The 26,583-nt window shown below is 46.9% G+C and overlaps 1 protein-coding gene across 9 annotated transcripts in view; it reads left to right on the forward strand.

Annotated features, from left to right (window-relative positions):
• Nucleotides 1-26,583, forward strand: part of Bcas3 (BCAS3 microtubule associated cell migration factor) — a 575,514-nt gene that overhangs the window by 534,629 nt on the left and 14,302 nt on the right. For 7 of the 9 annotated variants that reach the window (XM_071603381.1, XM_071603383.1, XM_071603384.1 and 4 more), the window contains one exon: nucleotides 17,140-17,307. In XM_071603381.1, the coding sequence (XP_071459482.1) occupies nucleotides 17,140-17,307 (168 nt within the window). Of the gene's footprint in view, nucleotides 1-17,139; nucleotides 17,314-26,583 lie in introns of those variants that run through there. The other 2 variants (XR_011705010.1, XR_011705011.1) reach the window with 2 other exon arrangements.

Here is a 26,583-nt window from a genome sequence, read left to right on the forward strand (position 1 = left end):
TGTATCACAGAGTCCCTCTGATGTCTGGGGTGGAACTACAACCCAGTGACCTAAAAGAGTTTCTGAGCAACTGAATATTCTGGAATCAGATGGAAATCCTGCACTTAGATAATTGATCCAGTTCTGCTTCTCCAAAAGCATCTAGACTGGAGCCCCTCACTGCCCTCTGGTGTAGACAGTCTGATTGCCCATGACATTTTGTGGAATAATGGACCTGAATGTCGTCCAGTCTTCCAAAAAACAAAAGAAAAAAAGAAAGAAGAAAACACCATATGTTTAAAAGCTGACTATTAAAGACATGTGGAAGAGGTACCATATGTAGACAAAGAGGACATTTTTGGGTTACTGCCATGGAAAGAACTGGCTCAACTTGTTTATGTGTTTAAGGCCTAACATTGCTTAGTGTCCCCTGCAGTGAAATTCATGAAGTATGCCTAATACATCTACTCTCAGGAGTAATTTTGTAAATAAGGCCTTTGTCTCTACTTAAGGTATTTATTAGACATAGAAGTGGTTCAGAAGGCCTGTGCCCCTTGCGTGAAATTGAAAACTTGTGAAATTCAAACATTGTCGTTTATTAATGAACAGCCAAGATAAATAATCTTCCCTAAACAATTGGCTTTGGGATATTGCATTTCCAGGATAAATGAAAACATAAATTATACTTATTTTAATATTGCAGAGAGAAGGAACCTACTTAGTAGACGGGTTCATTCTCTAGCATTACAAAAAGGAGAGCCTGCCATTTGCCTCAGCTTAGAATTCTCGTGTGTGTGTGTGTGTGTGTGTGTGTGTGTGTGTGTGTCGGTGCATGCAGTACTGGGGATTGAACCCAGTGGCACTTTACTGCTGAGCTACACCCCCAGTCCTTTTTATTTTTTATTTTCAGACAGGCTTTTGCTAAATTGCTGAGACTGGCCTTGAACCTGTGATCCTCCTGCCTCAGCCTCCCCAGTCTCTGAGATTACAGGTGTGCACCACTGTACCCAGCGTGGGGTTATTATAGAATGAGATATTTAAGGACAGTGCTGCCTGGAGGTGGAAGGCAGGCCTCGAAATGCCTTTACTAACTCATTTTTAGACCCATGATACCATCTTTAGTCAAAATATAGTGAAGGATTATTCTTTGATCCTTTGATTCAATAAACATTTCTTAGGCAGTAAGAAGTTTTTTAGTGGGGGTGGGGGTGGGGTGGGGGCGGTAATTACTGTGGATTGAACCCAGGGGAGCTCTACCACTAAGATATGTTCCCAGCCCTTTCTGTTTTTTATTTTGAGACAGGGTATCGCTAAATTGCTACGGCTGGCCTTGAACTAGTGATCCTCCTATTGGGCGCCTTTTGTGGTAGTTTCTGTGATGGATGCTTTCTTGGTCCATCAGAATAACCTCACAGTGAACTCAGTTTGATTTGGGAGGGCAGCAGATAGGTGTCTTGTGCAGTATTAAAGCTTCAGTGAAGACATTGTCATTGACTTCACATTCCTAGTTTAGCAGTACCCTGGGCTCTGTGGACATTCATCCTGCTCAAGAAGCCAAACAGCTTGGGTAGAATCTTTATGTGTCGAAGAATCTGGAGGTGGAAGCACCAACCTAAGGCTTCCTGGCTTCTAGGAGTAAAACCAATACTGTACATTCAGATTGTACATGATAGTCTTGAAGCTTCTGCCACATGTTATTTGAATCTTAGCATAATTGAGACTTACTAATAACCAGCATTATAACATTTCTTATATAGAAAAGAAAACAAAGGTTCCAGGAGACTAAGTGCTTTGCACAAAGTCACATGGCTAGGACATACCAGAGCTAGAACTAGCACTCTGCTTCCCATTCCTGGCTACGTGCTCTTTCCACCAACAGTGAACTCGGTGACCTTGAAACTACCTCCTCCTCTCCAAAGGACCTGCCTCAACTCGTATCTCTCAGTGGTTTAAAAGAAAGTATAAGAAGGTGGACTGGGGATGTAGCTCAATGGCAGAGAGCTCACTTAGCATGCACCAAACCCTGGGTTCAATTCCCAATACTGCAAAAAAAGAAAAAGAAATAAAGAAGTTACCCAATGAATAGAAGAGCTTGCAGCTGGATTCAAAGCAGCAGCTGGGCCCTTCGGGTAGGTTCCAAGGGTAGGAGCAGAGAGAAGGGGGATGTTTCATCCATGCATTTTGGGTCTTGAGAACACAGAGCCACCTCCTGCATCAGAGGATTATAGAGCTCAGATCTAGGCCTCTTTATTTTAAAGGGAAGCCTAGTGGGGATTAATGACATGCCCAGGAAGGTTATGGTGAATTTGCAAGTTCATTGAGCTATTTGGTGGTTATTTCTACAACAAGCACTGCTTTTACTTATTTACATTTTTTAAGCAGTCTGAGGGATATAAGAAAGCTATTTTAGTAGCTTTTCTGCCCTAAAGGCCTTTTTTAAACTAAAATGAAACACAATGAGAAGTTAATTCCTTCGTTCAGCTGTTACCCCTAATTCAAGGTTAGGTGACAGCTCCAAGTCTGTCTGACAGTAACATGAGGTCTCCAGGCCCCTCCTAGAGGCCCCTGGGAGCCTTAGCTTTTATTTATTTATTTTCCTCCTCCTTATGGATGAATTTGATCTTCCTCTAATCCATTATGTACCTTGGGCCCAAAGATAAAGAGATAAGTTTCTGTGCACCCACAAACACCATCGATCTGGGCTGACTCTATAAATCTGCTCTTTGCCGGAATATAGCAGAAACAAAATATGCTGCTTCCTCCTCCTGGGAGGAATTGGCATTTCTCACACAAGGAAGGGGCAAGAGGAGGCTCTTCTGGCCTTTTTGAACTTGCTTCTTAGCTAGGGAAATGAATAACATCCTGATTGGCCTCAGTGGAATAGGAATTGGGGAGAAGGAGGGGGAGTCCTGGCCCCAAGCTCTAGCCGTGGCCTAGGAATCTCTTTACCCACAGGCGCCAAACTTGGCACACAATGAGACCAGTGAGTCGAGGGGAAATCAGAACCAGATTAACAGTTATTTGGGCATTTTTCACACTTACTAATGAAGTGGGCTTTTTACGAGGCCTAAGCAGAGCCTCTCCAGGAAGCAGGGCCTCCCCTGCCATCGTATAGGTGCTAAGGTCTGCAAAGGGAAAGGGCAGAAACAGCCGGGAGCCTTGGCCTGCGCCCTGCAGCTGTGCAGGGAAGGCCCCTGGGTGCTCCACACTCCCATTGGACTCCCAGACTGGTAGCAGGAGGCATGAATTTCTCTAGTTTGCCTTAATAGGGTGTTAACCCCGTCCCTGGAACTCGTGTTAACAACACACGGCTGGAACTGAGGGAGGAGGCCCAGGACTGGCAGCTGCAGGCAGCTTGAGGCCTGAACTCACGGGGCGGGGAGGGAGGAGGAAGGAAAGGGAGACACCAGTTGAGTGTCAGCTGGATAAAACAGCCAAGTGTAGTGGGACCAAGGTTTGTCTGCTCCTGCTTCTGTCACGGCCCATGTTGAATCCCCTCCATGGGCCTCATCTTCTTTGTTTGTAAAAGAGTAGTTAGAACCAGATATACTCTCAGGGACCAACAGCTAACAAATAGGGGACAGACAGGTTCGGGAGTGTGCGGTGCAAGGGGTGATACTCTGGCTTTAGTGTGCCTAGGTGCCCTGGGGATCTTATTAATTGCAGATTCGGAAGCAGCAGGACTGGGTGGGATCTGGGGTTGGTTTCTAACAAGCCTCCAGGCATGGTGGCTGCTGCCCTGGTAGGGACCACACTTTGGTTTTTCTTGTTTGTTTTTTTGGTACCGGGACTGAACCCAGGGGGCACTTAGCCACTGAGCAATATCCCCAGCCCTTTTTTTTTAATATTTTGAGACAGGGTCTCACTGAGTTGGTTGGGGTCTTGCTAAATTTCTGAGGCTGGCCTCAAACTCATGATCTTCCTGCCTCAGCTTCCCAAGCCACTAGCATTTTGAGGGGCACCACTATATCTGGGTGGCCCACCCTTGGAAGAGCAAAGGTGGAAAGCCCAAGACTGGCCTTTCCAACCCAGGCCCTGCCCCTCACTTTACTCCCCTGAACTTCCTCAGCTGCCAGCTGGGGACTGGAAAGTTGCCTTGTCTCCCTCCCTAGGGGTTTTGTGAGAATCGAGGGACCCAACGCCTGAGGAGCACCTTGCACAGGCTGCGAGCGTGCAGCCTGATGCTTACTGACATCATTCAGATTGCTGTGCCTTGTGCTGCCTGCGCGTTCCCACAGCTTCTCAACTCTGCCCTACATCCGCCCTGCTTTCCATGCCTGGGTGGCTGAGTCAGGGTGACCAGCCAAAACACTTTGACATGTCAAGGCAGGAAATGACAGTTCCCAGGCACCCGCATTCAGGTGTGGAACGAGCCCTGAACACACTTTGTGTGATAAATTCAAATGATACCCGGCTGAACCCGTACCACCCCCATAGGCTGCAGACCAGGAAATGAGGCTGAAAATCAGGGAAGTCGCCATAAGACCAGGGGCCTGGGCCAGGACCTGTCGGTTTCAGCAATGTCGGGCATCGGTCCACGCCACGTTCAGCTCTGTGCCCACCTCGGGCAGCCATGACTCGGGCAGCTCTGTGGGGTGTAGGTTTGTTCAGGGAGACCTTCACAGTGGGTTCCGTAAATACCCTGTGAGGTGAGAAGCTGAGGCCAAACCTTTGCCCACCCTGAGCCTCAGTAAAGGGGAGTTGAGAGCATCCATTCTGCCCAGGGTAGATGTGACTGTGATCCCACAGTCAAAATGAAATCATTTGTGAAAATACACCAAGTGTCCTGAACAACGTCTGCTCCAGTGGCCTCTCCTCACTGCCCAAGTCATGGACAATCGTGGCTTTGTGCTTGTATGTACAGGGTCTTCCACCCACCCCAGCCACCCCAGCTCCAGGGCAGGCCCCTCCACTGTCCCTACAGTGCTGCCTCCCTCTGACCCTTCTTAGGTCCTAAGGCCACACCTCTGCTGCACAGCTTCAGCGTAAAGGCCTAGACACTGGGGAACCTGTTACACACACTGCCCCTGTGTGCGAACACCATGCCAGGACAGATCTTCAGTCCAGCATCCCTGCTGCTGAAAACCTGGACTTGCCCTTTGAAGTGAGAGCTGATGATTGAGATGGCAGAAGGATATGAGAGACTGTCCACACTGCAGGTAGAAATGCCAGCCTGTGATTCCAGCTGCTGGGGAGGCTGAGGCAGGAGGATCACTGGAACCCAGAATTCAGGTCAGCCTGGGCCACATAGCGAGACCCTCATCTCAAAAATAAAAAATTAATTTTAAAAAGAAATAGACACCATTTTAAAGTTAGGCAACTATTCATTTAACACAACCAAAAAATGGGTCAGCTGTTAAACCATGCAGTCCACCTTGCAGGCACATCCCGACCCTCCTCTTCCTTCCCCAGGGCTCCGGCCCGTGGGCTTAGATAGCCTTGGCTTCAGATAGGAGCCTGTTCGCCAGCCCATCCCTCCCTGGCCTTTGAGATTCTCCAGGTCCAGCAGCAGCCTGGCCTGCAAACCTGACACTCCAGTCATGTGGGGCAACAGAGAATTCTCACTCAGAAGACATGCAGATCCTTAGGGAAGAGAGGAAAGGGTCAAAAATAATCCTAAAGGACAAGCCATACTCATGTCTGTGTGTACATTGGGTTCCACATTGGAAATCCAGTGATGATCTATCTGATAGTTTTTGAAAGATCTTCTTTAATTAATAAAAACATAAGACTTCTTGGCCCCAGGTTTCAGACTTCAGAGTTCTCACTTAACTTTCCTGTGGAGCACGGAAAGTACTGGGCTTAGGTGGGCAGCTACCCAACTGCAAGAAGCACTTCAAAATTCTGGCTTGGGGAGCTGGGGGTATAGCTCAGTTGGTAGCGTGCTTCCCTTGCACGCACAAGGCCCTGGGTTCAATCCCCAGCACCAAAAAAAAAAAAAAAAATCTGGCTTGGGGAGTGGGATGTAGCAAAGTAGTAGAATGCTTGCCCAGCATGCCCGAGGCCCTGGTCCAGTCCCCAGCATAAATAAAATGAATGAATGAATTAGTTAGTTAATTAATTCTGGAATAGGAAGACTGAGCTATACACACTGGTAATGCAGCCATACTTCAAAATCAATTTTTAGCATGAATTTTAGTGAGGAAATCATAAACTTTGGAGCCAGATGAACCTAGAACCCTGACTATGCCCTTGACATTGTCTGATATTGTCATTTTTTAGCAGAAATCTTATTTCTCTTTGCCTTAGTTTTCTGATCTGCAAATGTTGGTTAATAGCTCCATCCTTGTGAAGTTGTAGGGGAGGTTTGAAAGAGGTTTGGTGCATGTCACGTGGCTATGCCTGGCACTTAGTAGGCACACAGCAAATGCTAGCTCTCGTTACCTTTCCTGACATCTGATCTGACCCAAGACCTAATTCCCACTTGGCACTGGAACTGTCCTAGGGAAGCCATGTGCGCGTTTGCTGTCTTGAGAGATACAGTTCCGTGGAGCTCTTCCATTCCAGGAGCTGTCAGGTTTCCGGGGATAGCTTGTCGCACGGTGTATCCTGAGCTGCGCTATAGGAATCCAACAGCACAGCGTTGTGTGGACCTTCCCCCTCCGCCCTCAGAAGCAGGCCAGGCAGTGTTCCCACTGTGGCCTCGCTGCGGGATGCTTCTTCACTGCCCACCTGGACGTGGAAGCCATGATCACATCAGGTCTAAAGCAGAGGAAGAAAGGGTCTCTGGGATCCCTTCTGGGAAAACGACGATTCCACGTGACTTGGAAAGCCCTCTTGCTCTCTGCAGCTCCCCTGGGCCTGACTGAGTGTGGAGCCAGTCGAAACTCTCCCGACTGGGGTCTGCGGTGATGACTGGTCTCTTGGGCTCACAGGCAGACAGCAGGGGCCTGCTCAATGACCTCGTGATGTGTGAAGGGCCAGGCATTCCTGATAATCATGAAAGGGTGTCTCCTAAAGCCGCTGTCCTGTTTATCCAAAGGATAGAAGGGGGTGGGGGTAGGGGACCAAAGGGGACAGGTAAAGGACTTTTAAAATCGACCCTTCCAGAATTGTTCTAGAACTTTGTGATCTGATGTATGCTATTTATACAGAGTGGAATTCTTTCTGCCATTTTTCACACACAAGTCAGTGCACATTCCTGATAGACATTAAAAAGAAATATGTCATACGTACACATGGATGAGTCAACATCGCGTGCAGCCAGCCATAGCCACTGGGAGAAGAGTCAAACACCGGCCGTGGAGCCGCAGGCTTGCCTGCCCCCACCTGAGTCAAGCCTGCACACAGGGCTGGACAGGGGAGGCCACTCACAAGGGCAGGCCTCCCCTCACTTGCTTCTTATAGGTTGTCTGCTGCTCTCCGGGGGCATTTTTGTCTCAACTTTTTTTTGTCTTGCCTTTTTCTTTTTCCTTTTCATATAGAAAGGTAAAGGGTCCTTTGTAGTTCAATACCCAAAGACAACCATGGTTCTCATTTTGTCAATAATTGTTAGAATGCTTTTCTATGCTTCTTTTATGTTAGTCAATAATAACTATAGACTTTTGTCTTACTTTGTTTATTTAAAATTGTCTAAAGTATTTATCATATAGAGTATGTGTTTAGCATGCACAAGGCCCTGGGTTCAATTCCCTGCACTCCTAAAAAAAATGTTTCCCCTATTATAAACATTCATTTTTCATGACTACCTAATATTCCACTGCTAGAATGAAGTATGATTTACTTAACAAATACCGTTTTATCAAGTTATGTTCAAGTGGAAATGTGTATGTTTATACATGGAGGTTTCTTGGCTTCCTAGATAATTTTCTTTGGCTAAATTACTGAAAGTGGCATCCCTAGATCAATAGTTGGGCATGTTTTTAATTCTTCATACATACTGCCAAAGTTCCCTTCAGATAGTGGAGACCAGTGCTATTTCTGCCAACAGTGGGTCATCTCACTCCATCCTTAGTTGAGTATGATTCTGAATATTTATTAAAGAATTTAGGGAGCTGCAAAGTTCTATCCCGATTTTCAGTTATGGGGAGATCCCTGGGCTATCACAAAACTACCCTTCACCAGAGCTACGAAGCCACTTCTCCCACTTCTGCTGTGTCAGATCTGCATCTGCAAAGAAGTGGTGCACGTAAAGCTCCTTGTGTGCCTTGGCTCCCCAGCAAAGGCCCTTGCTGTGCAATTGATACATACCCGGTCAAGCTTGGTGAGCTGCTGTGGCTGCTCCCCACCCCATGTTGCTCCTCCGACTGGCCCAATTTTCTTCCATCACTTTCTAAGCCTTTCACAGATACCCCAGCCCCTAAAAGGAGCTTCTCACAGAGCTCTGGAAGAATCCTATGTGTTTGCACGGCCCTGTGCAGCTTTACAAGGCACATGTCAAAACACAAAATTATAACAAAATTTAGTTACAGATGTAATTAGCTTTTATTTGCAATTTGTGAATGCAGAGAGTTTCCACAGAATAGAATGAGCGCTCCCACTGGGAAACTGCAGAGCAGTAGGTTTTGTAATTTGGGAACAAGAAAACAGAACAACAGGGGGAAAGCTGATTGGTTAACATCAGTTGCTTCCAGTTGCTCTTCTATAAGGATTGAAGTAGAGGGGCTTCTTATTACACTGACCCTGGCAGACTAGAATCTCCTGGCTTTTGTTTTTGTGGTACTGGGGATTGTGGAACTGGGGATTGAACCCAGGGGTGCTCTACCACTGAACTACATCTCCATCCCTTTTTATTTTTTTAATTTTGAGACAGGGTCTAGCTAAATTGCCAAGGCTGGACTCAAACTTGTAATCCTCCTGCCTGAGCCTCCCAAGTGACTGGGATTACTATTGCACTCAGCTAGAATTTCCTTTTTAGGAAAAACCACTCCGTTTGGTGATCTATCTGCTTCCTGAAAGTTTCCATTTGATTCTGTGGCGTTTAACATGAGTGGCTTCATTTTGATTCGGTCGGATCTCTTGGGGCCTAATGTAAGAGTTCAGTACAACACAATGGCCTCCTTTAATTAACATGTTCACGCATACTATCTGATCTCATGCTCACAATTACCCTGGAAAGCACATGTTCATCTCCCTGTTTTATAGGTGTATTATTTTCCAAGGGCTGCTAAAACAAATCACCATAAAGTTGGTGACCTTAAACTCAGAAATTTATTCCCTCATATTTCTTGAGGCCAGAAGTTCAAAATCAAGCTGTAAGTAGGGTCACGCTCCCTTCAAAAGCTCTAGAGGAGAACACTTCCTTGCCTCTGTTGGCTTCTGGTGGTTCCTGGCATCCACTGGTTTGCAGCAGCATGACTCAAACCTGATCCTCTGTCTCCACATGTCCTCTTCCCCCTATGTCTACGATCCTCCCTCCTTCCTCTTGAAAGGACACAGTTCTTGGTGTCATCATCACTTGGGAGGATCTCATTTTGAGATCATTAATTATGTCTGCAAATGAGGTCCTATTCGGAGTCTGCAGCTGAACATATCTTTTTTTTTTTTTTGGAAGGGGAGACACCAGTCAACCACAGTAATAGGTAAAGTAACCAAGGTCCAAAGAGGAGAAATGACTTCCCCTAGGTCATACAGAAAGTAGCAGGAAATGGCATTTGAACCCAGGTCTTCTGCTTATCATGTGCCTTTAATGAGACAAAAACAAGACTCTTATAGTATAACTGCTTGATCGTTATTTGGTTTATTGAAAATGAAATTTGGTAGCTTTTGCCCTAAGGTACCTCAAACATCATTTCACCATTTGCCTATTAATATTTTTTTGTTAATTACATTGAAACCATTATTTCCAATGTGACCCCTTAAATTGTCCTCTCTGTTCTAAGTTTGAAGCAGACTTTATTGCAGTTGTAAAGGGGCCTCATTGTCAAAGTGACTGACTACTCTGTGTTAAATTGCGAACACCCTTAATGTCTCGGTGACTGTTGTGTGGCCTCTTCCCGGCTCCGCAGCATTGATGCTGGCCACACTCGGGGCCCACTCCCGAGCTCTGACCAGTGAGTGCTGTGCTGCTGTTACCACACCCGGCACCTTCGCCACCCCCGTCATCTTCAGCCTTAGTCCAGGCGTGTCTTTGCTGTTCCAGCTCCTCTCCCTTTCTCTTTGCTCAATTCACATCTTAACCCAAAAAGCAGATCCTTGGAAAATAACCCGATGCCCCAAATCCAAACCCCAAGCCCACACCTCACAAACATGGCTTACCAACTGTCACAAGGTCATTAAGCATTAGATGACCTGAGTCAGAAGAGATTTCTGGAGGCAGGTGTGGTGACACACACCTGTAATTCCAGCTACTGGGGAGGCTGAGGCAGGAGGGTCACAAGTTTCAGGCCAGTGGGGACAACTTAGTGAGACCCTGTCTCAAAATTAAAAGGTGTGGGGGTGTAGCCCAGTGGCAGAGCACGTGCCTAGAATGTTGGAGGCCCTGGATTTAGTTCCCAGCATTGCAAAGAAAAAAACAAGATTGCTGGAATTCCGGTCCCTTTGCTGTGTTCACATCTCCCTGCGGATGTGGAATCGTTCAATCCCTCATCACTTAACGACGGCGATATGTTCTGAGAAACCTGTCATTAAGTGATTTTGCTCTGCCACATCAGGAGTGCACTCATGCAGCCGCGATGGTGACGCTGCATGGCCTTGTGATGCCATCAAGAAAGGCGGAGAGCACAACATGAGCGAGGCTGCTCCTGCGCTATGCAACACACCGTTTTATAGCAGACTTGTTTTTATAAGTAGAAGGATTAGATTACAAAAATAAGTAAAATTACAAAAATAAGTAGAGTAGGTGCAGAAGCCAGTAACAGTCATTTACTATCGGATGTTGTGTGCTTTACGTAACAGTGTGCGCTATGCTTTTGTGCCACTGACAGCACAGTAGTAGGTTTGTTTCTACCAGCATCACTACAAACATGTAAGTGATGCATTATTCCGTGATGTTATCATGGCCATGAGATCACTAGTGACAGGAATCTGATAAGACTGCTGCCTTTTTTACTTTATCTATTTGTTTAGTTATTTATAATTACCACTGAGCTATGCCCCAGCCCTTTATTTTATTTTGACACAGGTCTCACTAAGTTGCCCTGGCTAACCTTGAACTTGTGATCCTCTTGCCTCAGCCCCCCAGGTAGCTGGGATTACTATGCCACCACACCTGGTGGGACCACCAGTCCCTCATTGACTAAAACATGGCTGTGCAGTGCATGATCATGGTTATTTTGGGAACCAACCTAAAGGATGGAGAAGGAAAGATGTCATCCTCATACCTCTCACCCTACCTGACATAGTATATATTGACAAAATGAAATATGCTTACAGACACACCTAGTGACCTAGCATATTGGCGTCCTCCAGAGAACCAGAACTAATAAGAGATTAGACAGATATGTAGGCAGGTAGACAGATGGATATTATGGGAATTGGCTCATGTGATTATGGAGACTGAGAAGTCCCACTGTCTCCCATCTGCAAGCTGGAAAACCAGGGAAGTCAGTGGTGTAGTCCATTAGAGGCTAAAGACCTGATGACCTAGGTTGCTGATGGAGTAGGTTGTGGTCCAAGTCCAAGGGTCTGAGGACCAGGGGCTGATGGCTGAAGGCACAATCTGAGCCTAGAGGCCTGAGAATCAGGATCACCAATGTCCACAAGCAGGAGATGATAATGTGCCAAGTCAGGACAATATTTTCCTCCCTCCACTTTTTTATTATATTCAGACCCTCAATTGGATGAAACCCACACATATTAGTGAGGGGGTATCATCTGTGTTCAGTCTACTGATTTGATCTTCCACAAATACCCTCACCAGCACATCCAGAAATATTTTACCAACTGTCTGGGCATCCCTTAGCCCAGTCAACTCAACACATAAAACTGACCGTTGCTCCAGGGAAATCTACCGTCCTCAGCCTGTGCTTCTGTGAACTGCCTACAGTGTGGCTACAGGTGTGCTTCCCACAGTGCCAGTCTTCAGCTCAGTTTGGCAGACAATTCGGTGAGCTGGACAAGAGGCTGTCTAGCAGTTACCGTCATCCTGCCTGTGATCATTATTCAGTTGTCGCAGGTGTCATTATTTCAGTTATTACCCACCTAAAAGGGCTTGTATCTTGAAGAGCATCGTTTAATGCAGGTTTTGCTTTCAGTATCTGGCTTCCCTGGTGGCTAGAAATCTGATCAACAGGTTCTCACAAAGTCCAAATCCTGAATGGATCTAATTGACACAAAGTGGAGACTGTCCCACAGACCCGTAAATAGCAGGGTGTGATTAGACACTATCAGTATAGAGGAGCATCCCACCTGCCTCCCTCCACTTCCACCCCTGGGCTCCCTTGCCCCTGTGACAGTGGTGTACAAAGGCAGAGCACGTGCTCCCAGGCCTCCCCAGCAGCTGCCAACTTACCAGCTGTCACAGCATGCCTTTAATGGGTTTGTGAAACCCAGGAACCTGACCCATTTCTCCTCTGGGGAGAGCATAACACAAGATGCCAAGCTGGATTCAGGAAGCTCCACCGTGTGAGACCAGTTTCCTCTGCCTTCCTGGGCAGGTGATTGTGGTTTATCCAGTGCCTAGAATCTCCAGATCTAAAACAAGTGCACAGAAGGCAGCAGGGTGAAATTGTGGCATTGTTTTTTGCTCACTTGCCATCATATTCTTTCCTTTTATTTAATTTTAATTCCATTTTCTGCCCACCCCAGCCCTAGATGTGCAGGCTCTGGTTCCCCTACCCAAAGGGTGTTGACTCTGCAGTGAAGGTCCGATTTCCCAGATCAATCAATGAACACATCTGTTCTGAGCAAGCATGTTAGACAGAGTCCTGTGTAGAGGAAGCCATGCCCTGAGGAGCTTCTAGTTCAGTTGGAAAAGCAGATCATGTGGACAGGATGAGGCAGCATAAGAATCCGGCCATAGGAATGATCTGTGGGATTCTCAGATTAACCTGGGTCCACAGATTAAGGAAGGGCTTCAGAGGCATCCGTAAACACCTGATGTTGCTTATAATTTGGTATATGCAAACATGCATTTCCATGGGTAAATTCATAGCTTCACTCCAAAAGTATTATCAGAGTCGGTGGCAAAGCATTTATTATGCCTCAGATAGTTGCTCAAGGTTTCACTGAGCAGGTCAGATGTGAACTCAGTCTTGGAATTGGAATTCAGAGTAACAGGGAGCCCTACAAGGAAAGATTTCCAGGCAGCATCATGGGAAGTTACCTTTCATCTAGTTACCTTTCATCTCTCAAACTCAGTAAGATATAAATCTGTAAAATGTTGATAATCACTGCTTCCCAGAGTTTTGTGAAGGACTATAAACCTCTCTTTTTTTTTTTTCCTGTCTCATGCTGTTTCCCATACCTCAGTGCAATGTTCAACTCATATCATAGTGAATACTAATCAATTAATCAATATTTGATGAACATGTAACTTAACTGAAATAGTCAACATGAGAACAAAGTATTGCTTCAGCAAAAGATCTTCATTGTCCCAGGCAAGAGGAGGCACACACCTGTAATCCCTGCAACTTGGGAGGCTGAGGCAGGAGGATTGTAAAAGACAAGGCAAGTCTGGGCAACTTAGTGAGACCCTGTGTCAAACTTTCAAAAAGTAGATAAAAAGGGCTGGGGTTGTAACTCAGTGGCAAAGTACCTCTGGATTTAATCCCAGTACCCAACACACACACACACACACCAAAAAAACCTTCGTTGCTAAGCACGTGTTTTTGGTACATTGGGAGAATAGCCAGGTGATCAGTAGCTGTGCCCTCAACACTGATAAAATGTGCAGTTTCCTAAGAGCCCAGAAGTGACCTCACCCTGCAAGAGCTCGGCCTCTTCACCCCAGCACCTGCTGATCTGCACGCACTCGCAGCCCTGCGGTCACTCCAGGGTCCTGCTGCCCTCAGCCAGGTGGCTATCAGGGGAGGACGGGAAGGACAGAACAGGGTGGGGGGGTTGCAGGGCCTCCATCGGGATTCCTCCTCCATGGGTGAGAGGGATCACTGATTGTTCCCTCTGTCACTTCTCAGGACAGCAGAAATGACAGAGTGCTCCTTTGCTGAACACTTTTGGTGTCCTCCACCTCCTCCCTGCAATTTCCTAGCCATGCTGTTGCTGAGAGAACTTCAGCCAATTTGTTTTCTTCTGTGTGCTGGCCAGTGGACAGGGTGACTCATCGTCATCGGTACTGAGATACTGCAAGAGGCTGGGCCAGTTGAGAGAGGAAAGGTTTTGTAAAAGGCACTGGTTGAAGGTGACAGGAATTCTCAAACCGAGTTGGGAAAAGACAGAGGCGATTTTTGCTTAAAGCAGTTCTCCACGGCAGGTGCCACTAAGGGAAGCCATGTGGGAGCTGACAGAATGAGCTCTGAAGAATTAAGAGCCTGTGTTCCAAATCTGTCAGTTAGAGATTTTGAGCATGTCACTTAATCTCTCTGAGCTTCCAGCTCCTCCTCTATAAATTAAGATGGTACCTACCTATATGGCTCAGGATCACTGTGATAGTAAGGAGGCCTCAAGCAATACAAAGGTATGGATACCTGTTGTTAACAGGTACATGAGCACACCTGCTGTGTACAGGGCACCTTGTGTGTGTCGGGTGCTTTTACACTTATCTGACACAGTCCTCACAGAAGCCCTCTGTGGTGTATTGGTTTTCCATTTTCAAGAATGAGGAATCAGAGGCTCCTGCAGCTAACATGTGTCAGAGTCTACATCTAAGTCTAGGTCTGTTTCCATTCTCACTGTTAAACTAGCTTATGATTCCTCTCCTATGTACTATTACTTTGTCCATTAAAATATCCCATACTCCCCTGGCCTTTACCATCCACCATGGACTGGGCCCATCCTCTTTCTGAACTTCTGTTGCTTTCTTTCTGATTTGACTTCTGATTTCCTCTTGGCCTGTTGCCAGCTCCCCTGCCCTGGCTTCCTTTCTAGAGCAGCCCTACTCTTGTGAAGCGAGAAAGAACGGTCACTCTCTTGAGGTTTCTGGACTCTGAAACCTCTCTGTAAGGAAGCTGAGTACACAGAGGAGGACTATGTTTTCTTGTCATCCTCCCTTCTGATGTCACTAAGCACAAGTGCCCCAGGCAAGACCCTTCAGGAAAACAGCAAGGCCGTAGCTCTTCACCTTGTCAGGTAGACTGGGGTGGGGGCGAGGCACTGAAGGGAAGCACAGACTCCTAGTGGGAACCCTGCTCGGTCTCTTCCTTTGAGACAAGGCAAGGAGGTGTTGGTTCTACTCAGGAAATGGAAAAAACCATAGCTGGGCGTGGTAGTGGGTGCCTATAATCCTAGTGGCTCTGGAGGCTGAGGCCAGAGGACAAAGTTCAAAGCCAGCCTCAGAAACTTAGTGAGGCCCTGAGGAACTTAATGAAACCCTGTCTCAACAACAACAACAACAAAACACAAAAAAGGGCTAGGGATGTGGCTCAGTGGTTAAGCACTTCTGGGTTCAATCACTGGTACAAAAAATAAAATAGAGAGAGAGAGAGAGAGGAGGTAGAGGAATTGCCTGACTCACTTAATGAGTGGGCATAAAACCAAAGGTTAGTTTACAGCTTCAGCCCATGTGTCTGTGGGGAGCTGGGTTCCTGGAGTTGTTGCTAAGGGTGAAGTGTTGGCCCTGCACCCCCCAATCCTTACGCCTACGTCTTGAACCTACGTGATTGAGAGAGAATGTGGGATAGGGCTGCTTCCCATTCTAGAGTTCCACCTGACAAGCCCATCCAAGCAACACACTCCCAAGGTGGGCTTCCCCTTGGGGAGGTGCATACATAGCTACTGCCCATTCTCCCAGTGCCAGGAATCTATCCTACAATTAGGTAAGAGATAAATCAAAACAAAACTTGGCTGATGAAATTCAGGAGCCATCAGTGACCCTTGCCACACATGCAAATCCCAGCAGGCTGAACAAGAGCCTTTGTCTGGTCAGGAGAGTTCAGGATTATCTGGCCCACTTTGCTGATGTATGGAGGCACCGGCTGTCGGAGTGTTTACTAACCCTTATCACCTCAATGCTTTGGCCATTATCAGAGACAGGGCCGCCTGCCGGGGCTGGGGCTCGCACCCTCTCTATTACCACCTGTCATTGGCAGACAGTGTGCGCTGACACTGCCCAGTCCTGCCCGCCCAGGGAAGATAGTTTCTGACGGCTGATCAAAGAGGAGAAGCAAGGCCTGATAAAGAGTGTGTGTTTCATGTACTTTTAACTTTGGGAAACATTGGCATTTGCATTTTTTCCTCATCTTCCTGGTGCTGGTAGAAACCAAGCCCAGTATAGTGGGTTCAGTTACCTAATCGCTGGGGAAATGGTATGTGCTTAAAGCAACAGAGCATGACCATAATCTCCTTTGGAGAGAGTGGATGAAATAAGCTTTCACAGAAGACTTGCTGTAGAATAAAGTAGAATAATTTAAATTTGGACTTTGAAGTGATCTTGCATGTGAGATCTAATCTTGGCACTTAGCAGAACACCATGTACTTTTTGGAACTGGGAGCAGCTTTGGATTAAGGAAGAACCCTTGCTGAAGATGCTATGACCCAAGTGTATTGCCGTATCCCTAAAATGGTGCCCCATTATGCCCATATCCCTGAGCAGCTGGGAGATACATATTTTTTTTTGAGACTATCTGCAATGGGGTAGGATAAGAGAATGAGTTCTAGACTGAGACATCAACATATATGAGTTCTCATACCTAGTCTGCCACAAACCTGCCATTTATTCTTGGGCCATAACTTCTCTGAGGTTCGACTGTAAAATGAGGTATAGGTTACAGGATGCAATGGTTTAGAAAGCTATTTTGTTTTTGTTTAGGGCAAGTGATCCTTTCTTTAAATGAAATTTTAGGTGGAGTCCCATGGGTCAAATAGGAAAAAGCAGAGAAGTTTGGGTTGAATCCTGTCGCTCCTCAGAAACAGTTTTCAAACCCATCTGCCTCAATGACGTGGAGGTCACTCCCCGGAGACGCACACCCTGACCCAGTGGCCTGAACTCTTTTGCTCTGTGCTGCACACCCTTGACTCATGCTGTCCTGCCTGACTGCCCTTCGTCCATCCCATAGGACTGAAGTGCCCCAGGGCACAGAGGGGCATTGGTGGTAGGTTGACCAAAAGAATGGCCTGCCCTCTGAAGGCATGGACTTAACGTCACATGTCCCATGTGTGCCACAGGTACCTTTGACCGGAGTGTGACCCTGCTGGAGGTGTGCGGGAGCTGGCCTGAGGGCTTCGGGCTGCGGCACATGTCCTCCATGGAGCACACAGAGGAGGGCCTCCGGGAGCGGCTCGCTGATGCCATGGCTGAGTCACCAAGCCGGGACGTCGTGGGATCAGGAACAGGTAAAGGTGTCATTAGACTCGTACCCTGACTTGGTCCTGACTGGCGCTTGTTGAGCTTCTTTGGCAGAGAGAAGTTGTGTGTTCGTTTTTGCCGTTTGTTTCTCTAGTTGGCACTGAGTGCTGTCCATTTTAGAAGCCTCTAGTGTCGGGATGTTCTCAGTGGAACTGTCCCCTCCTACATGGAATAGCTCATAAGGAAGTACCGCGAGAAACACAATACAATTGTGTAAGTTGCTTGGGGAAGGGAGGCCCCAAGTTTGCCAGAAGCACTCAGGCATCGAGTCCGGGGCAGCTCACCTTCTTCATCCACACTCCACGCTTTATAGATTGGCGAGTGTCAGTGGGACCTGCCCGGCTAGGAGGGAGCCAGCAGTGTGGCTCAGCCCCCAGCCAGCTTTTTCTTATGCTGCCTTTGGCTCTATACTCTTGCCTCTGAGAGGGTCCAGGAACCAGGGTCTAGGGTGGCTTCCTGCATGCATAGGGCAGTGAGAAGATATATTTAGATGAGGAGTGAGTCTTGGCCCAGGCACGCATGTGTACATGTACACACACACGCACGCACGTACGCACGCACGCACGCACGCACTCACAGACACTCTCCTATGCTCTCAGGAAAGAACACAATCCTTCCATCTCTGTACAGCTCTAAAACAGGCTGCCTCTCCTTTTTCCAAAATATTGCCACCCTCTGTCTCTTGCTGTTAGCGACTACTCCAGCCCCGCATTTATGCCGGCACAACAAGCTTTGTCCCCACTTGCTGAGGTTAGTGGGGACTTTTAATTGGGTTGAGTAGACCCTGACTGGAGGCCTTTCCTCTCTTGCTTGCCTGAGTCCTCCAAGACTCTTAGGTCTTGCTATGAACAGCTCCATCCTGCCACCTACGCCTATCTAGAAAGAGGATCCCAGTGAGGAGAAACTTAAACCCCTGGGGCAGGTCCTGAAGGAGCACTGGGGCTGGGCTTGGAGCACCTGACGTGCTCACACCATCTCACTGCCCTAGAACTCCTCTGGGACTTTAGATATTTGGGTTCAGCAGTCAGGCTTCCCTTTTCTAGTTCCCCAGCCCAGCCCTGTCCCTCTGATCCTGCACCAAGAAGGCAGAGACATCACCTCCACAGCACTAACATAGCAATCTGCCCCTGGTGCCTGTGCCATCATTGGCAAATGAGCAGAATGGAATGAATGGGAATGGAAGGGAGGAAGAGAGGAGTTTGGCTGGATATCAGGGCCTGGGAGATGGCCACCTCTGAAGACTGGCCCCCTCTACACCCTCTTCTTCCCTGGAAAGAAAGATGTGGGCCTCAGAAGCTGCAACAAGCCTTGTCCCACGCGCGCACGCACACACACACACACACACACACACACATCACCCTACCATGGCAGCCTTAGCCTCATGCCCCAAACTCATGGGTGATACATCCTCAGGCCATTGCTGTCGCACCTGGGTAAGGAGCAGCTCTGCCACTTCCCAGCCCCTGAGCCCAGACTCCTTGGGAGCTGCCTAAAGAACAGAAACTTCCCCCTTCCTGAACCTTGCCTTTCTAAATAGCCACTCACTACATATCGGGGAATCTAGCTAGCCAAGGCTCCAGTGAACCAGAGCCTGGTATCCCTGAGCTCACCCTAGGAGCCTCCCTTCCCGAGACCCTGAGAGCTCCTGGACAGGTATTGTCGGCAGCTTCCTTCTCAGAAGCCCCGTGGCACCTCAGAGTCATTGGGCAGGCAGATCTGAAAGCGCCTTCAGTCAGAGTTGTGGCGCTTCTACCTGGCATAGACAGAAACCCGGGCAAAACTGGCAGCGTCCATCTGCCAGACAGCTGAGGGATTCAGGAGAGTCCTTGTGGCCTTAAGCAGGTTTATGAAAGTAAAAAGAATGAAAAAAAAAGAAAGAGGAAATTAAAACTGCATGACCCACAGGTCAGAAAATAGGAGACTCCCTTTTTTTCAGCAGAGGGATTTTGTTTCTTCCTCAAACTGTCACTAAAAGAGATTCAGCTGGTCTTTTTTGACCATAATAGATGTATGGGTTTTTTTGTTTTTGATTTTTGGGTTTTTTTTTTTTTTTTTTTTTTTTTGCCTCTGCCTCATTTTAAAGGCCAGTAAGTAAAGCAGATACTATGGAAGTTAGACCAGTTTCCTTCTCCATTCTTGAGAATCACTTTTCACATTTTCCAACTAGAGATAAAGTATCAGCCTAGAAGCACAGCCCGGTCCACCTATGGCAAGGACAGCCTACTTAGAGATAGCCAGGGAAATATAGTACCTCATGGGTCAGAATTTCCAGCAAGTCACCCTTTGCCCATAGCAACCTCTGTCCCTCTCTTTCTTCCCACAGCCCTACTTCTTAGTGGCTCATAGGACAAACACATAGGGTGACATCGAGTGTTTGCCTCTGCTGGGTACTCTGATGTACGAGAGATAAGTCAGTTCCTTTAATGCCTCCCAACAGGCCCTTCAGGTGATAGAGCAACCAGGGCTGATGCTTCTTTATCAAAGTAGGAGCAAAGCACAGAGGCCAAGTGGAAACTTGCTTTTATGACCCCTGACCTGAAGCCTATTGTACACGTGCTTGCTGCTACATAGGTTTAGCTAGTGCCATGCTGGAGAATGATTAACAAACAGCTCTCTAAAGAGAAGCAAGCCAGCCCTGCTTTGTGGATTTCTGTAGTGTAAAAACTCCTAACAGTGCCATTTTCAAGCTATCAACATTATCAGGCTGCTAGCCAAATTCCAGAGAAGGAACCAGTCAGCTAAGCTAACTTGTACCATAGGGCCAAAGAGCTCTCCCAGAAGCAAGGCAATATCTTTTAAAACCCATTGTTCAAAGAAGGGGGGTGAGGAGCTGTTGGTCACAGGATACAAAGTGTTGGTTGGATAGGAAAAAAAAAAGTTCAAGATCTATTGTACAACATGATGACTATAGTTTATATCAATGTGTGATATTCTTGAAAACGGCTAAGCCAGCAGATTTTTTAAAAAATGGTAAGTATGTGAGGCATTTCATGTGTTAATTAGCTCAATTTAGCCATTTCACAATGAATATATGCAATTTTTGTTAATTAAAAATAAATTATTTCTTAAAGTAGTCTGCAGATCATCAGCTCCATCATCATTCAGAACCTGATTAGAAATGCAGAGCTGGCTAGGGATATAGCTCCATGGTAGAGCACAGGCTTAGCACATGTGAGGCCCTGGGTTCAGTCCCCAACACAGCCAAAAGAAAAAGAAATACAGAGTCTCAGGCCCCATCCAGTCCAATTCCATCAGCATCTGCATTTGATTTGGGGGTTTTTTGGGTTTTTTTTTTTTTTCCTTTCAGTGCTGAGGCTAGAACATAGGGACTTGCACTTCTTGCTCTGTACTAAGTTACCCCTGCAGCCCGGTATGTACATTTTAACAAGACTCCTCCACCTCCATGCATATTAAAGTTTGAGAAGATCTGTTTTAAAGCATGGCTTATCCATAGACAGGTGTTATGTTACTTCAGTCCTCTGTGATGGCTGCTGAGCAATTGGTCTAATTAGCTCACATATGTGATTTGCAAGCCCAGCTCTAACATAACTAGCTGAATTGCTTTCTTGCTAATGTCCTTACACCCTTCACCCCTGTTACCCTTCCATTGTCCCATTCAGCAAAACTACAATTTGAGGCCAGTCTAGCTGTACTCTTATAACCTGGATTGCTGAAGAAAAATATCATATATTGTTCAGATTGGTCCCTCTACAAATACGAAGCCCCTTGCCACTGAGCCCTGCTGTGTATTTCCTGGTCACGGATTGCACCCATCTTTGCAGCACCAGTGCCTAGAACAGAGTCCAGCATGTAGCAGATGCATAGCAATTATTTGCTGGGTGAAGTCTTCTGCATTCCACCTGGGTGCCAGCAGTTCTGCCACAGCCTCAGCCTGCTGCTGATGGCTTTTGGCCTATTTGTATTCTTGGTGAGATTCCCCAGCATTGAGGGTGTGCGTTTTATTTTGGATCCCTTTTTCCTGTTCTCATCATTTATTAGTATGGTCAGAGAGCTTAGTTAGTCCCTCATCTTTGAAATCAATTTCTTTCCTTCTATATTAATTCTATTTCAAACTTACCCATTCATCTCTCTTTCCCCACGTTTTCTCAACTTCTTGCCACCCAGATCCTAAGCATTCCTGCATCAACTGTCCCCTCTCCTCCTGTGGCAGAGAAGGGACTGTCATTGCCCCCAGCCTGCCCTGCCACAACTGTTCTCCCCAAAGTCACCTGACTTCCAGGTACCTCAACCCTAGCCCTGTGAGCTGCCCCCTCTTTCTAAAAGCACTGTCCCAGGGACACCTGCTGCACCACAAGCTCCTGGCTTTTCTTCTGCCTCTGGCTACTTCTCAGTCCCTTTCCTGGGTTTCCCTTCCATGTTGTCCTTAAGGCTATCTTGGCCCCCTTCTCCTTCAGTACATGACAATCTCTGCCTCCGTGGCTTCAATTATTATCCATCAACTGATGGTTTCCAAATAATTTCCAAGTTGGCTTCTCTTCTAACCTCCAGGACTACCTATCCAGTTACCTACTGATGAATCCACATTTAGCTGAAAATTGAACTCCTCTCGCCTCACCCCTCCCTTCTCCAAGTTCACCCCATCTCAGTGTGTACAGAGTCATGACCAGCCACTGCCCTCTCTCCAGACCTGCCTCTTGCTGCTCTGTCAAGCTCCAGCCTCACTGAATCCCTGAGGGCTCTGAGCACATGGGAGCTCTCTATGCATATTTTTCCTTTTGCCTGGAATGCTGTCCCCCAAAGCCCCCTCCCCTCGCGATCATCCTCCTCAAAATAACTTGACTAATTCCTTCTTAGCAGACATTCCTTTCAATATTGCCTTTTCTAGAAAAATAGAATTTAAAAAAATAAACAAAACACTGACTTATTCCAATTGTTTTCTGTCTAGGTAAAGATATAACTTAATACCAAAAGAAGGGTTTTAAATAAGCATCTGGGTATGCATTAAGTACGTTTTCTCTTTAAACTTCGACCTTTTTGCCAGGTGTGGTGGCACATGCCTGTAATCCCAGTGACTTGGGAAGCTAAAGCAGGAGGATCACAAGTTCAAGGCCAGCCTCAGCAACTTAGTGGGATGCTGTTTAAAAAAAAAAAAAAAAAATTTAAAGGGCCGGGGGTGGAGCTTGGTGGTAGAGCCCTGGGTTTAATACCCAGTATTCCCCTAAGAAAAATAAAGAAAAAAAGGAGAAAAAAAAAAAAGAAGCATAAACTTTAGCTCTTTTGATTACTAGTTAAACCTTATGTCTCTTTTTTGCCTTCTCCCACATCTCTTTGTCAGCAGCCCAGGCCTCCTGCACAAGTCCCGGCCCCTGGTTAAATACTGTGCCCACATCTCTGTGGCAGGCAGCCTACTTTTGCTACTGTTGACTCCTTAGAGCTTGTGAAGTCAGCTCTCAAGGGCATGAAGGACTGTCTCACCCCAGCAACTGTTGTTTCCTGCAGGCCTGGACTCACTATTCCTTTCTCCTTTACAGCCCTTTACGGTATTAAAGGCAGGGGAGGGACTCCACCTTTTTCTGTCTACCATGTCCTTAACGGTCTCTGTGCTAGTCCAGAAGCACTCTTTCCTGGGAACCACACTGTAGGCTCAATCTTTGCCTCTTACCTTCTGGCAAATTTCCTGACTCGATTCACCCAACTATGCAGACCTTCCCAAAACAACATTACAAGCAATGATGCATTCTAGTATTTTCTATCATTGTTTTTAAATACAGTCATGAGGCCTGGGGATGTAGCTCAGTGGCAGAGTGCTTGCCGAGCTCACAGGAGGCATTGTGTTCGAGAGCCAGCACTGCAAAAAAAAAGAAAGAAAAGGTGGTCACAACTCACTAAAATGATTCCATAACCCTTCCATGAATTGTGATCTGCCATTTGAAAATCAGTGCTCTAGCTTATTCTGCTAAATCCTCTGAGTTTTCTGGTCTGTTAATTACTCAGCAGAAAAGCCTGTAAGATTATTTCAACTAAAGCTCTTCCAAAAACTTCTGTCAGAATCTACTTTTATTTATTGTAAGAACTGAGCCTTTTTTCTTCCTAACATGCAAAACACATTTGAAATATTAGACACAGTTTTTAAATGGTTATAGGAAGTTTCAGTAAGATAATTAACAAGTATCTGTTGATTGCCTGTGCTTTGCAATAGATAACCTAAAAGCAGTATTTATTTGTGTGCATGTGTATACACATGCACACAAGCACACACACGCTAATAACATCCTTAATTTCACAACTATAGAAATTAAAATCCCAAAAGGTGGTAGCTTTTGTGACTGGAGTTGATTAGGCATGTACCCTAAACCAAAAAACTATGTGTTGGACACCCCCAGCCCACCCCCTGTCCTACCTCTAGGATTAGCAAGTTCAGTGGGCCTTGGATCTCCTGCTTGTCCTACTGCTGAGGACTGGGAACATTTTTGTGCATATCTAGGAGGGACCGTATAAGTCCCTCCCTACCATCACAAAGTGCCACAAAATCAGTTGATAATAATTGCAGGCACCAGGGCTGCGAACTAATTCTCTGATTTTTCAGACATTCCTACTCACAGGTCAACCCCTGTATTCAAAGCAAATAACTGAATCATCAGTGTTCACCATAAAAACTATTTGACCACATTGGACTTTGCAGACATTTCGGAGGATGCGGCAGTTGTTAAGATTTTCCCTTCCGCAGATGAAAAATCTGCAACTCGGAGAGAAGAACTCTGCCCCATCTGCTTGCACCTAGTGATCTTTTACCTTGCAAGGCTGTGGCAGGAGGAGCTGGCAGTGAGTGTCTGGGCCCCTCAGGTCCCTTTCCCAATGCTAAAATTTTCTAAGGGAGGGGTGGGCGACCTCTGTCCTGGGTCAGCTACCCTCTTCCTATCCTAAGCAAACCTGGGAGCTGAAAATGCCACTTTCACAGAGGTCAGGGTGGTTCATGGCCCCATGGGTGACAGTCCCTGCCTCACACAACCACCAGGCTGCTCTGATTTCCCCATAGAATCTTCTGTCCTGTCTTTCTACAGCCTCTGAGTTGAAATGGTGTTCCCCATACCCTGGGAAAGGTCACCATGTCTTGGCCTCCTGAGAATAAGAATATCTGTTCTCCCTAATGCCTAATGTGGCAGCACAAAAGATCCAGTATTTAGTCTTTTATTATTTTTTCAGTCTTACCTCTCCAGCTTCCTGAATCCCTTCCCCACTCTCAAAATGGGAGAAGATGATCCCTATAATCAGACTTTCTCACTTCCTCAAGGCATAGCTTCTGGCTTGGTCTTGCCAAAGACCTAGGGCTTCTCTAGTTAATATCCTTGAATGCCTGCTGCTCCTAAAATGCCTCCTCTTGCCTCAAGACCAGGTTCCTTGGCAAACACTGTCACCATCCAAGGAATTTAGCCAGGCACCTAGGGCCTTTCCTTTGCTTTCTCTAAATGGGCCTGGTTTTTTTCTTCTTTCTCCAACATTTACAAAAATGCTTTCAGTGTCTTCTCTCAGCACTCAGCACTCCTCGGTGGCCCCATGCACTCTCTCTGTGGTCACAGCAGGTAGGCCAGCAGGCTCTCTGTAGGTATCTGCCATGTTCCACACCAGGCTGGGGAAGAATAAATAAGCCCTGGTTCCCACCTTTGAGGAGATGATAGCCCTGAAGGAGGCAATAGAGCTGACCTAGAGGTCTGTTCTCTGACTCCTAATCCCAGCTTCCCACCAGGGCCCGTCAAATGCACTGGACAAAGCAGAGGTCAGTCTTATTCCACTGCCCACAGGGCATGTTCTTTCTAAGATGCAAAAAAAGAAACTCTAAACTTCTCAGCAATGGATGTCCTTATTGCTGAGGGTGAGAGAAGAGAGTAAGCCCCCCGACACACAGGGCCTCTCAAAGACAGAGCCCAGTCCCACAAGCAGCCCTGCTCAGGACGGGAGGGAGCAGCTACTGAGACTGTGGGAGAGTGGTGGCTGCAGCAGGGGTGGCCTTGTGGGTGTTGCTATTTGTGTCTCAGTTCAGTGTCAGATTGCCTGTTCCTAGCTATTTTCCACTGGTAGGAAAGGCCAAATCTGAGAGTCCTTTCAGTTTCCAACACCCAGCTACTGCCTCTGGGAAGAATGTTTGTTTTTCCTTTTTGGTGGGATTTGGAAGCTGTCATCAAGAAGTGGGGGAAGTGTGACCCTAGGCCTTTCCCTCTCTGGGTTCAATTTCCTCCTCTCTTAGACGATGGAGAGGGAACCAGTAAATATGGTAAGCGTTAGCCTCCTATCCCGTGGAGTGCTGGCCACTGTCCTACTAAGGACTTTGCACTAAGCACTTGGTATCACCTCACTTACCCTCACAGCAGCAACCGGGGCCACCCAGGAGGCTCCTGTGCTTGCTTCAGACTCTGCTTGCCACCTAAGTGTCTGCTGATCCTCACAGCCCTGGCAGGTAGACAGATGGCCTCTCCAACTTTCAAACAGAGAAATAAAAGACTTGAAGTAAGATCATAACCAAATGATGTGGGGTTAAAGAGGGGTATCTAGGAAGAGCACCCAGTTCTTTACATCCTGCTGGTCTCTCCTGACAAAAGATGACCCGCCCTTTTCACAAAGTAGAAGTTCCCCAGGGAAGAAGGGAACTTCCATTTTCAAGGAGGGTCTGCTCTGACTGTTGTCTCACCTTCGTAGTCAGAAAGTGCCTGGGGTCTCCACATTCACACCAGGCTCCTTGCCTTTCAATTTCCCCACCACCATGCAGTGACCCCCACCTCTGTCCAGTCTGCTCTTTAGGCCCCTCCTCTGTGACGCCTTCCCTAGTCATGTGTCTCTCTCCTGTCTGTGCCACCTGCTCACAGGACACGCAGCCATGGGCAAGTAGCATCTGTTGCCTTTTCCATTAACTACCAATGGCAGGTTCCCGTCTATGTGCCACGGGGGATAGGACCAGCTCTGGTGGTCCCTTCAGCCCCTCCCTCACCTATAGTGACATCAGTTTTGTCTAGACCCAATTCTGGTTCTTTGGGTCAAGGATTCATCTCTGTTACCTTTAACCACTGCCTGGAAGCTGAGCCCAGCATCCAGCACTGGGACAAGAGCCAAGCTGAGCCTCAGTTAATGTTTGTTGAATGACTGGATGGGCTTTTTGTGGCCTCAGAGAGGTAAATGAAAGCCAGGCAAAGCAATGGGAATAATTGTTATACTTAAAGACATACTTGTTAGTTTCAGGCCAGGTCTCAGCTCTGATTTTTTTTCTCTCTCCCCCCACCCCCTCTCTTCTTCTGTCCTCTGGAAGCTGAAGC

The sequence above is a fragment of the Marmota flaviventris genome, chromosome 17, assembly GCF_047511675.1.
Source record: "Marmota flaviventris isolate mMarFla1 chromosome 17, mMarFla1.hap1, whole genome shotgun sequence".
Classification (NCBI taxonomy): Eukaryota; Metazoa; Chordata; class Mammalia; order Rodentia; family Sciuridae; genus Marmota; species Marmota flaviventris.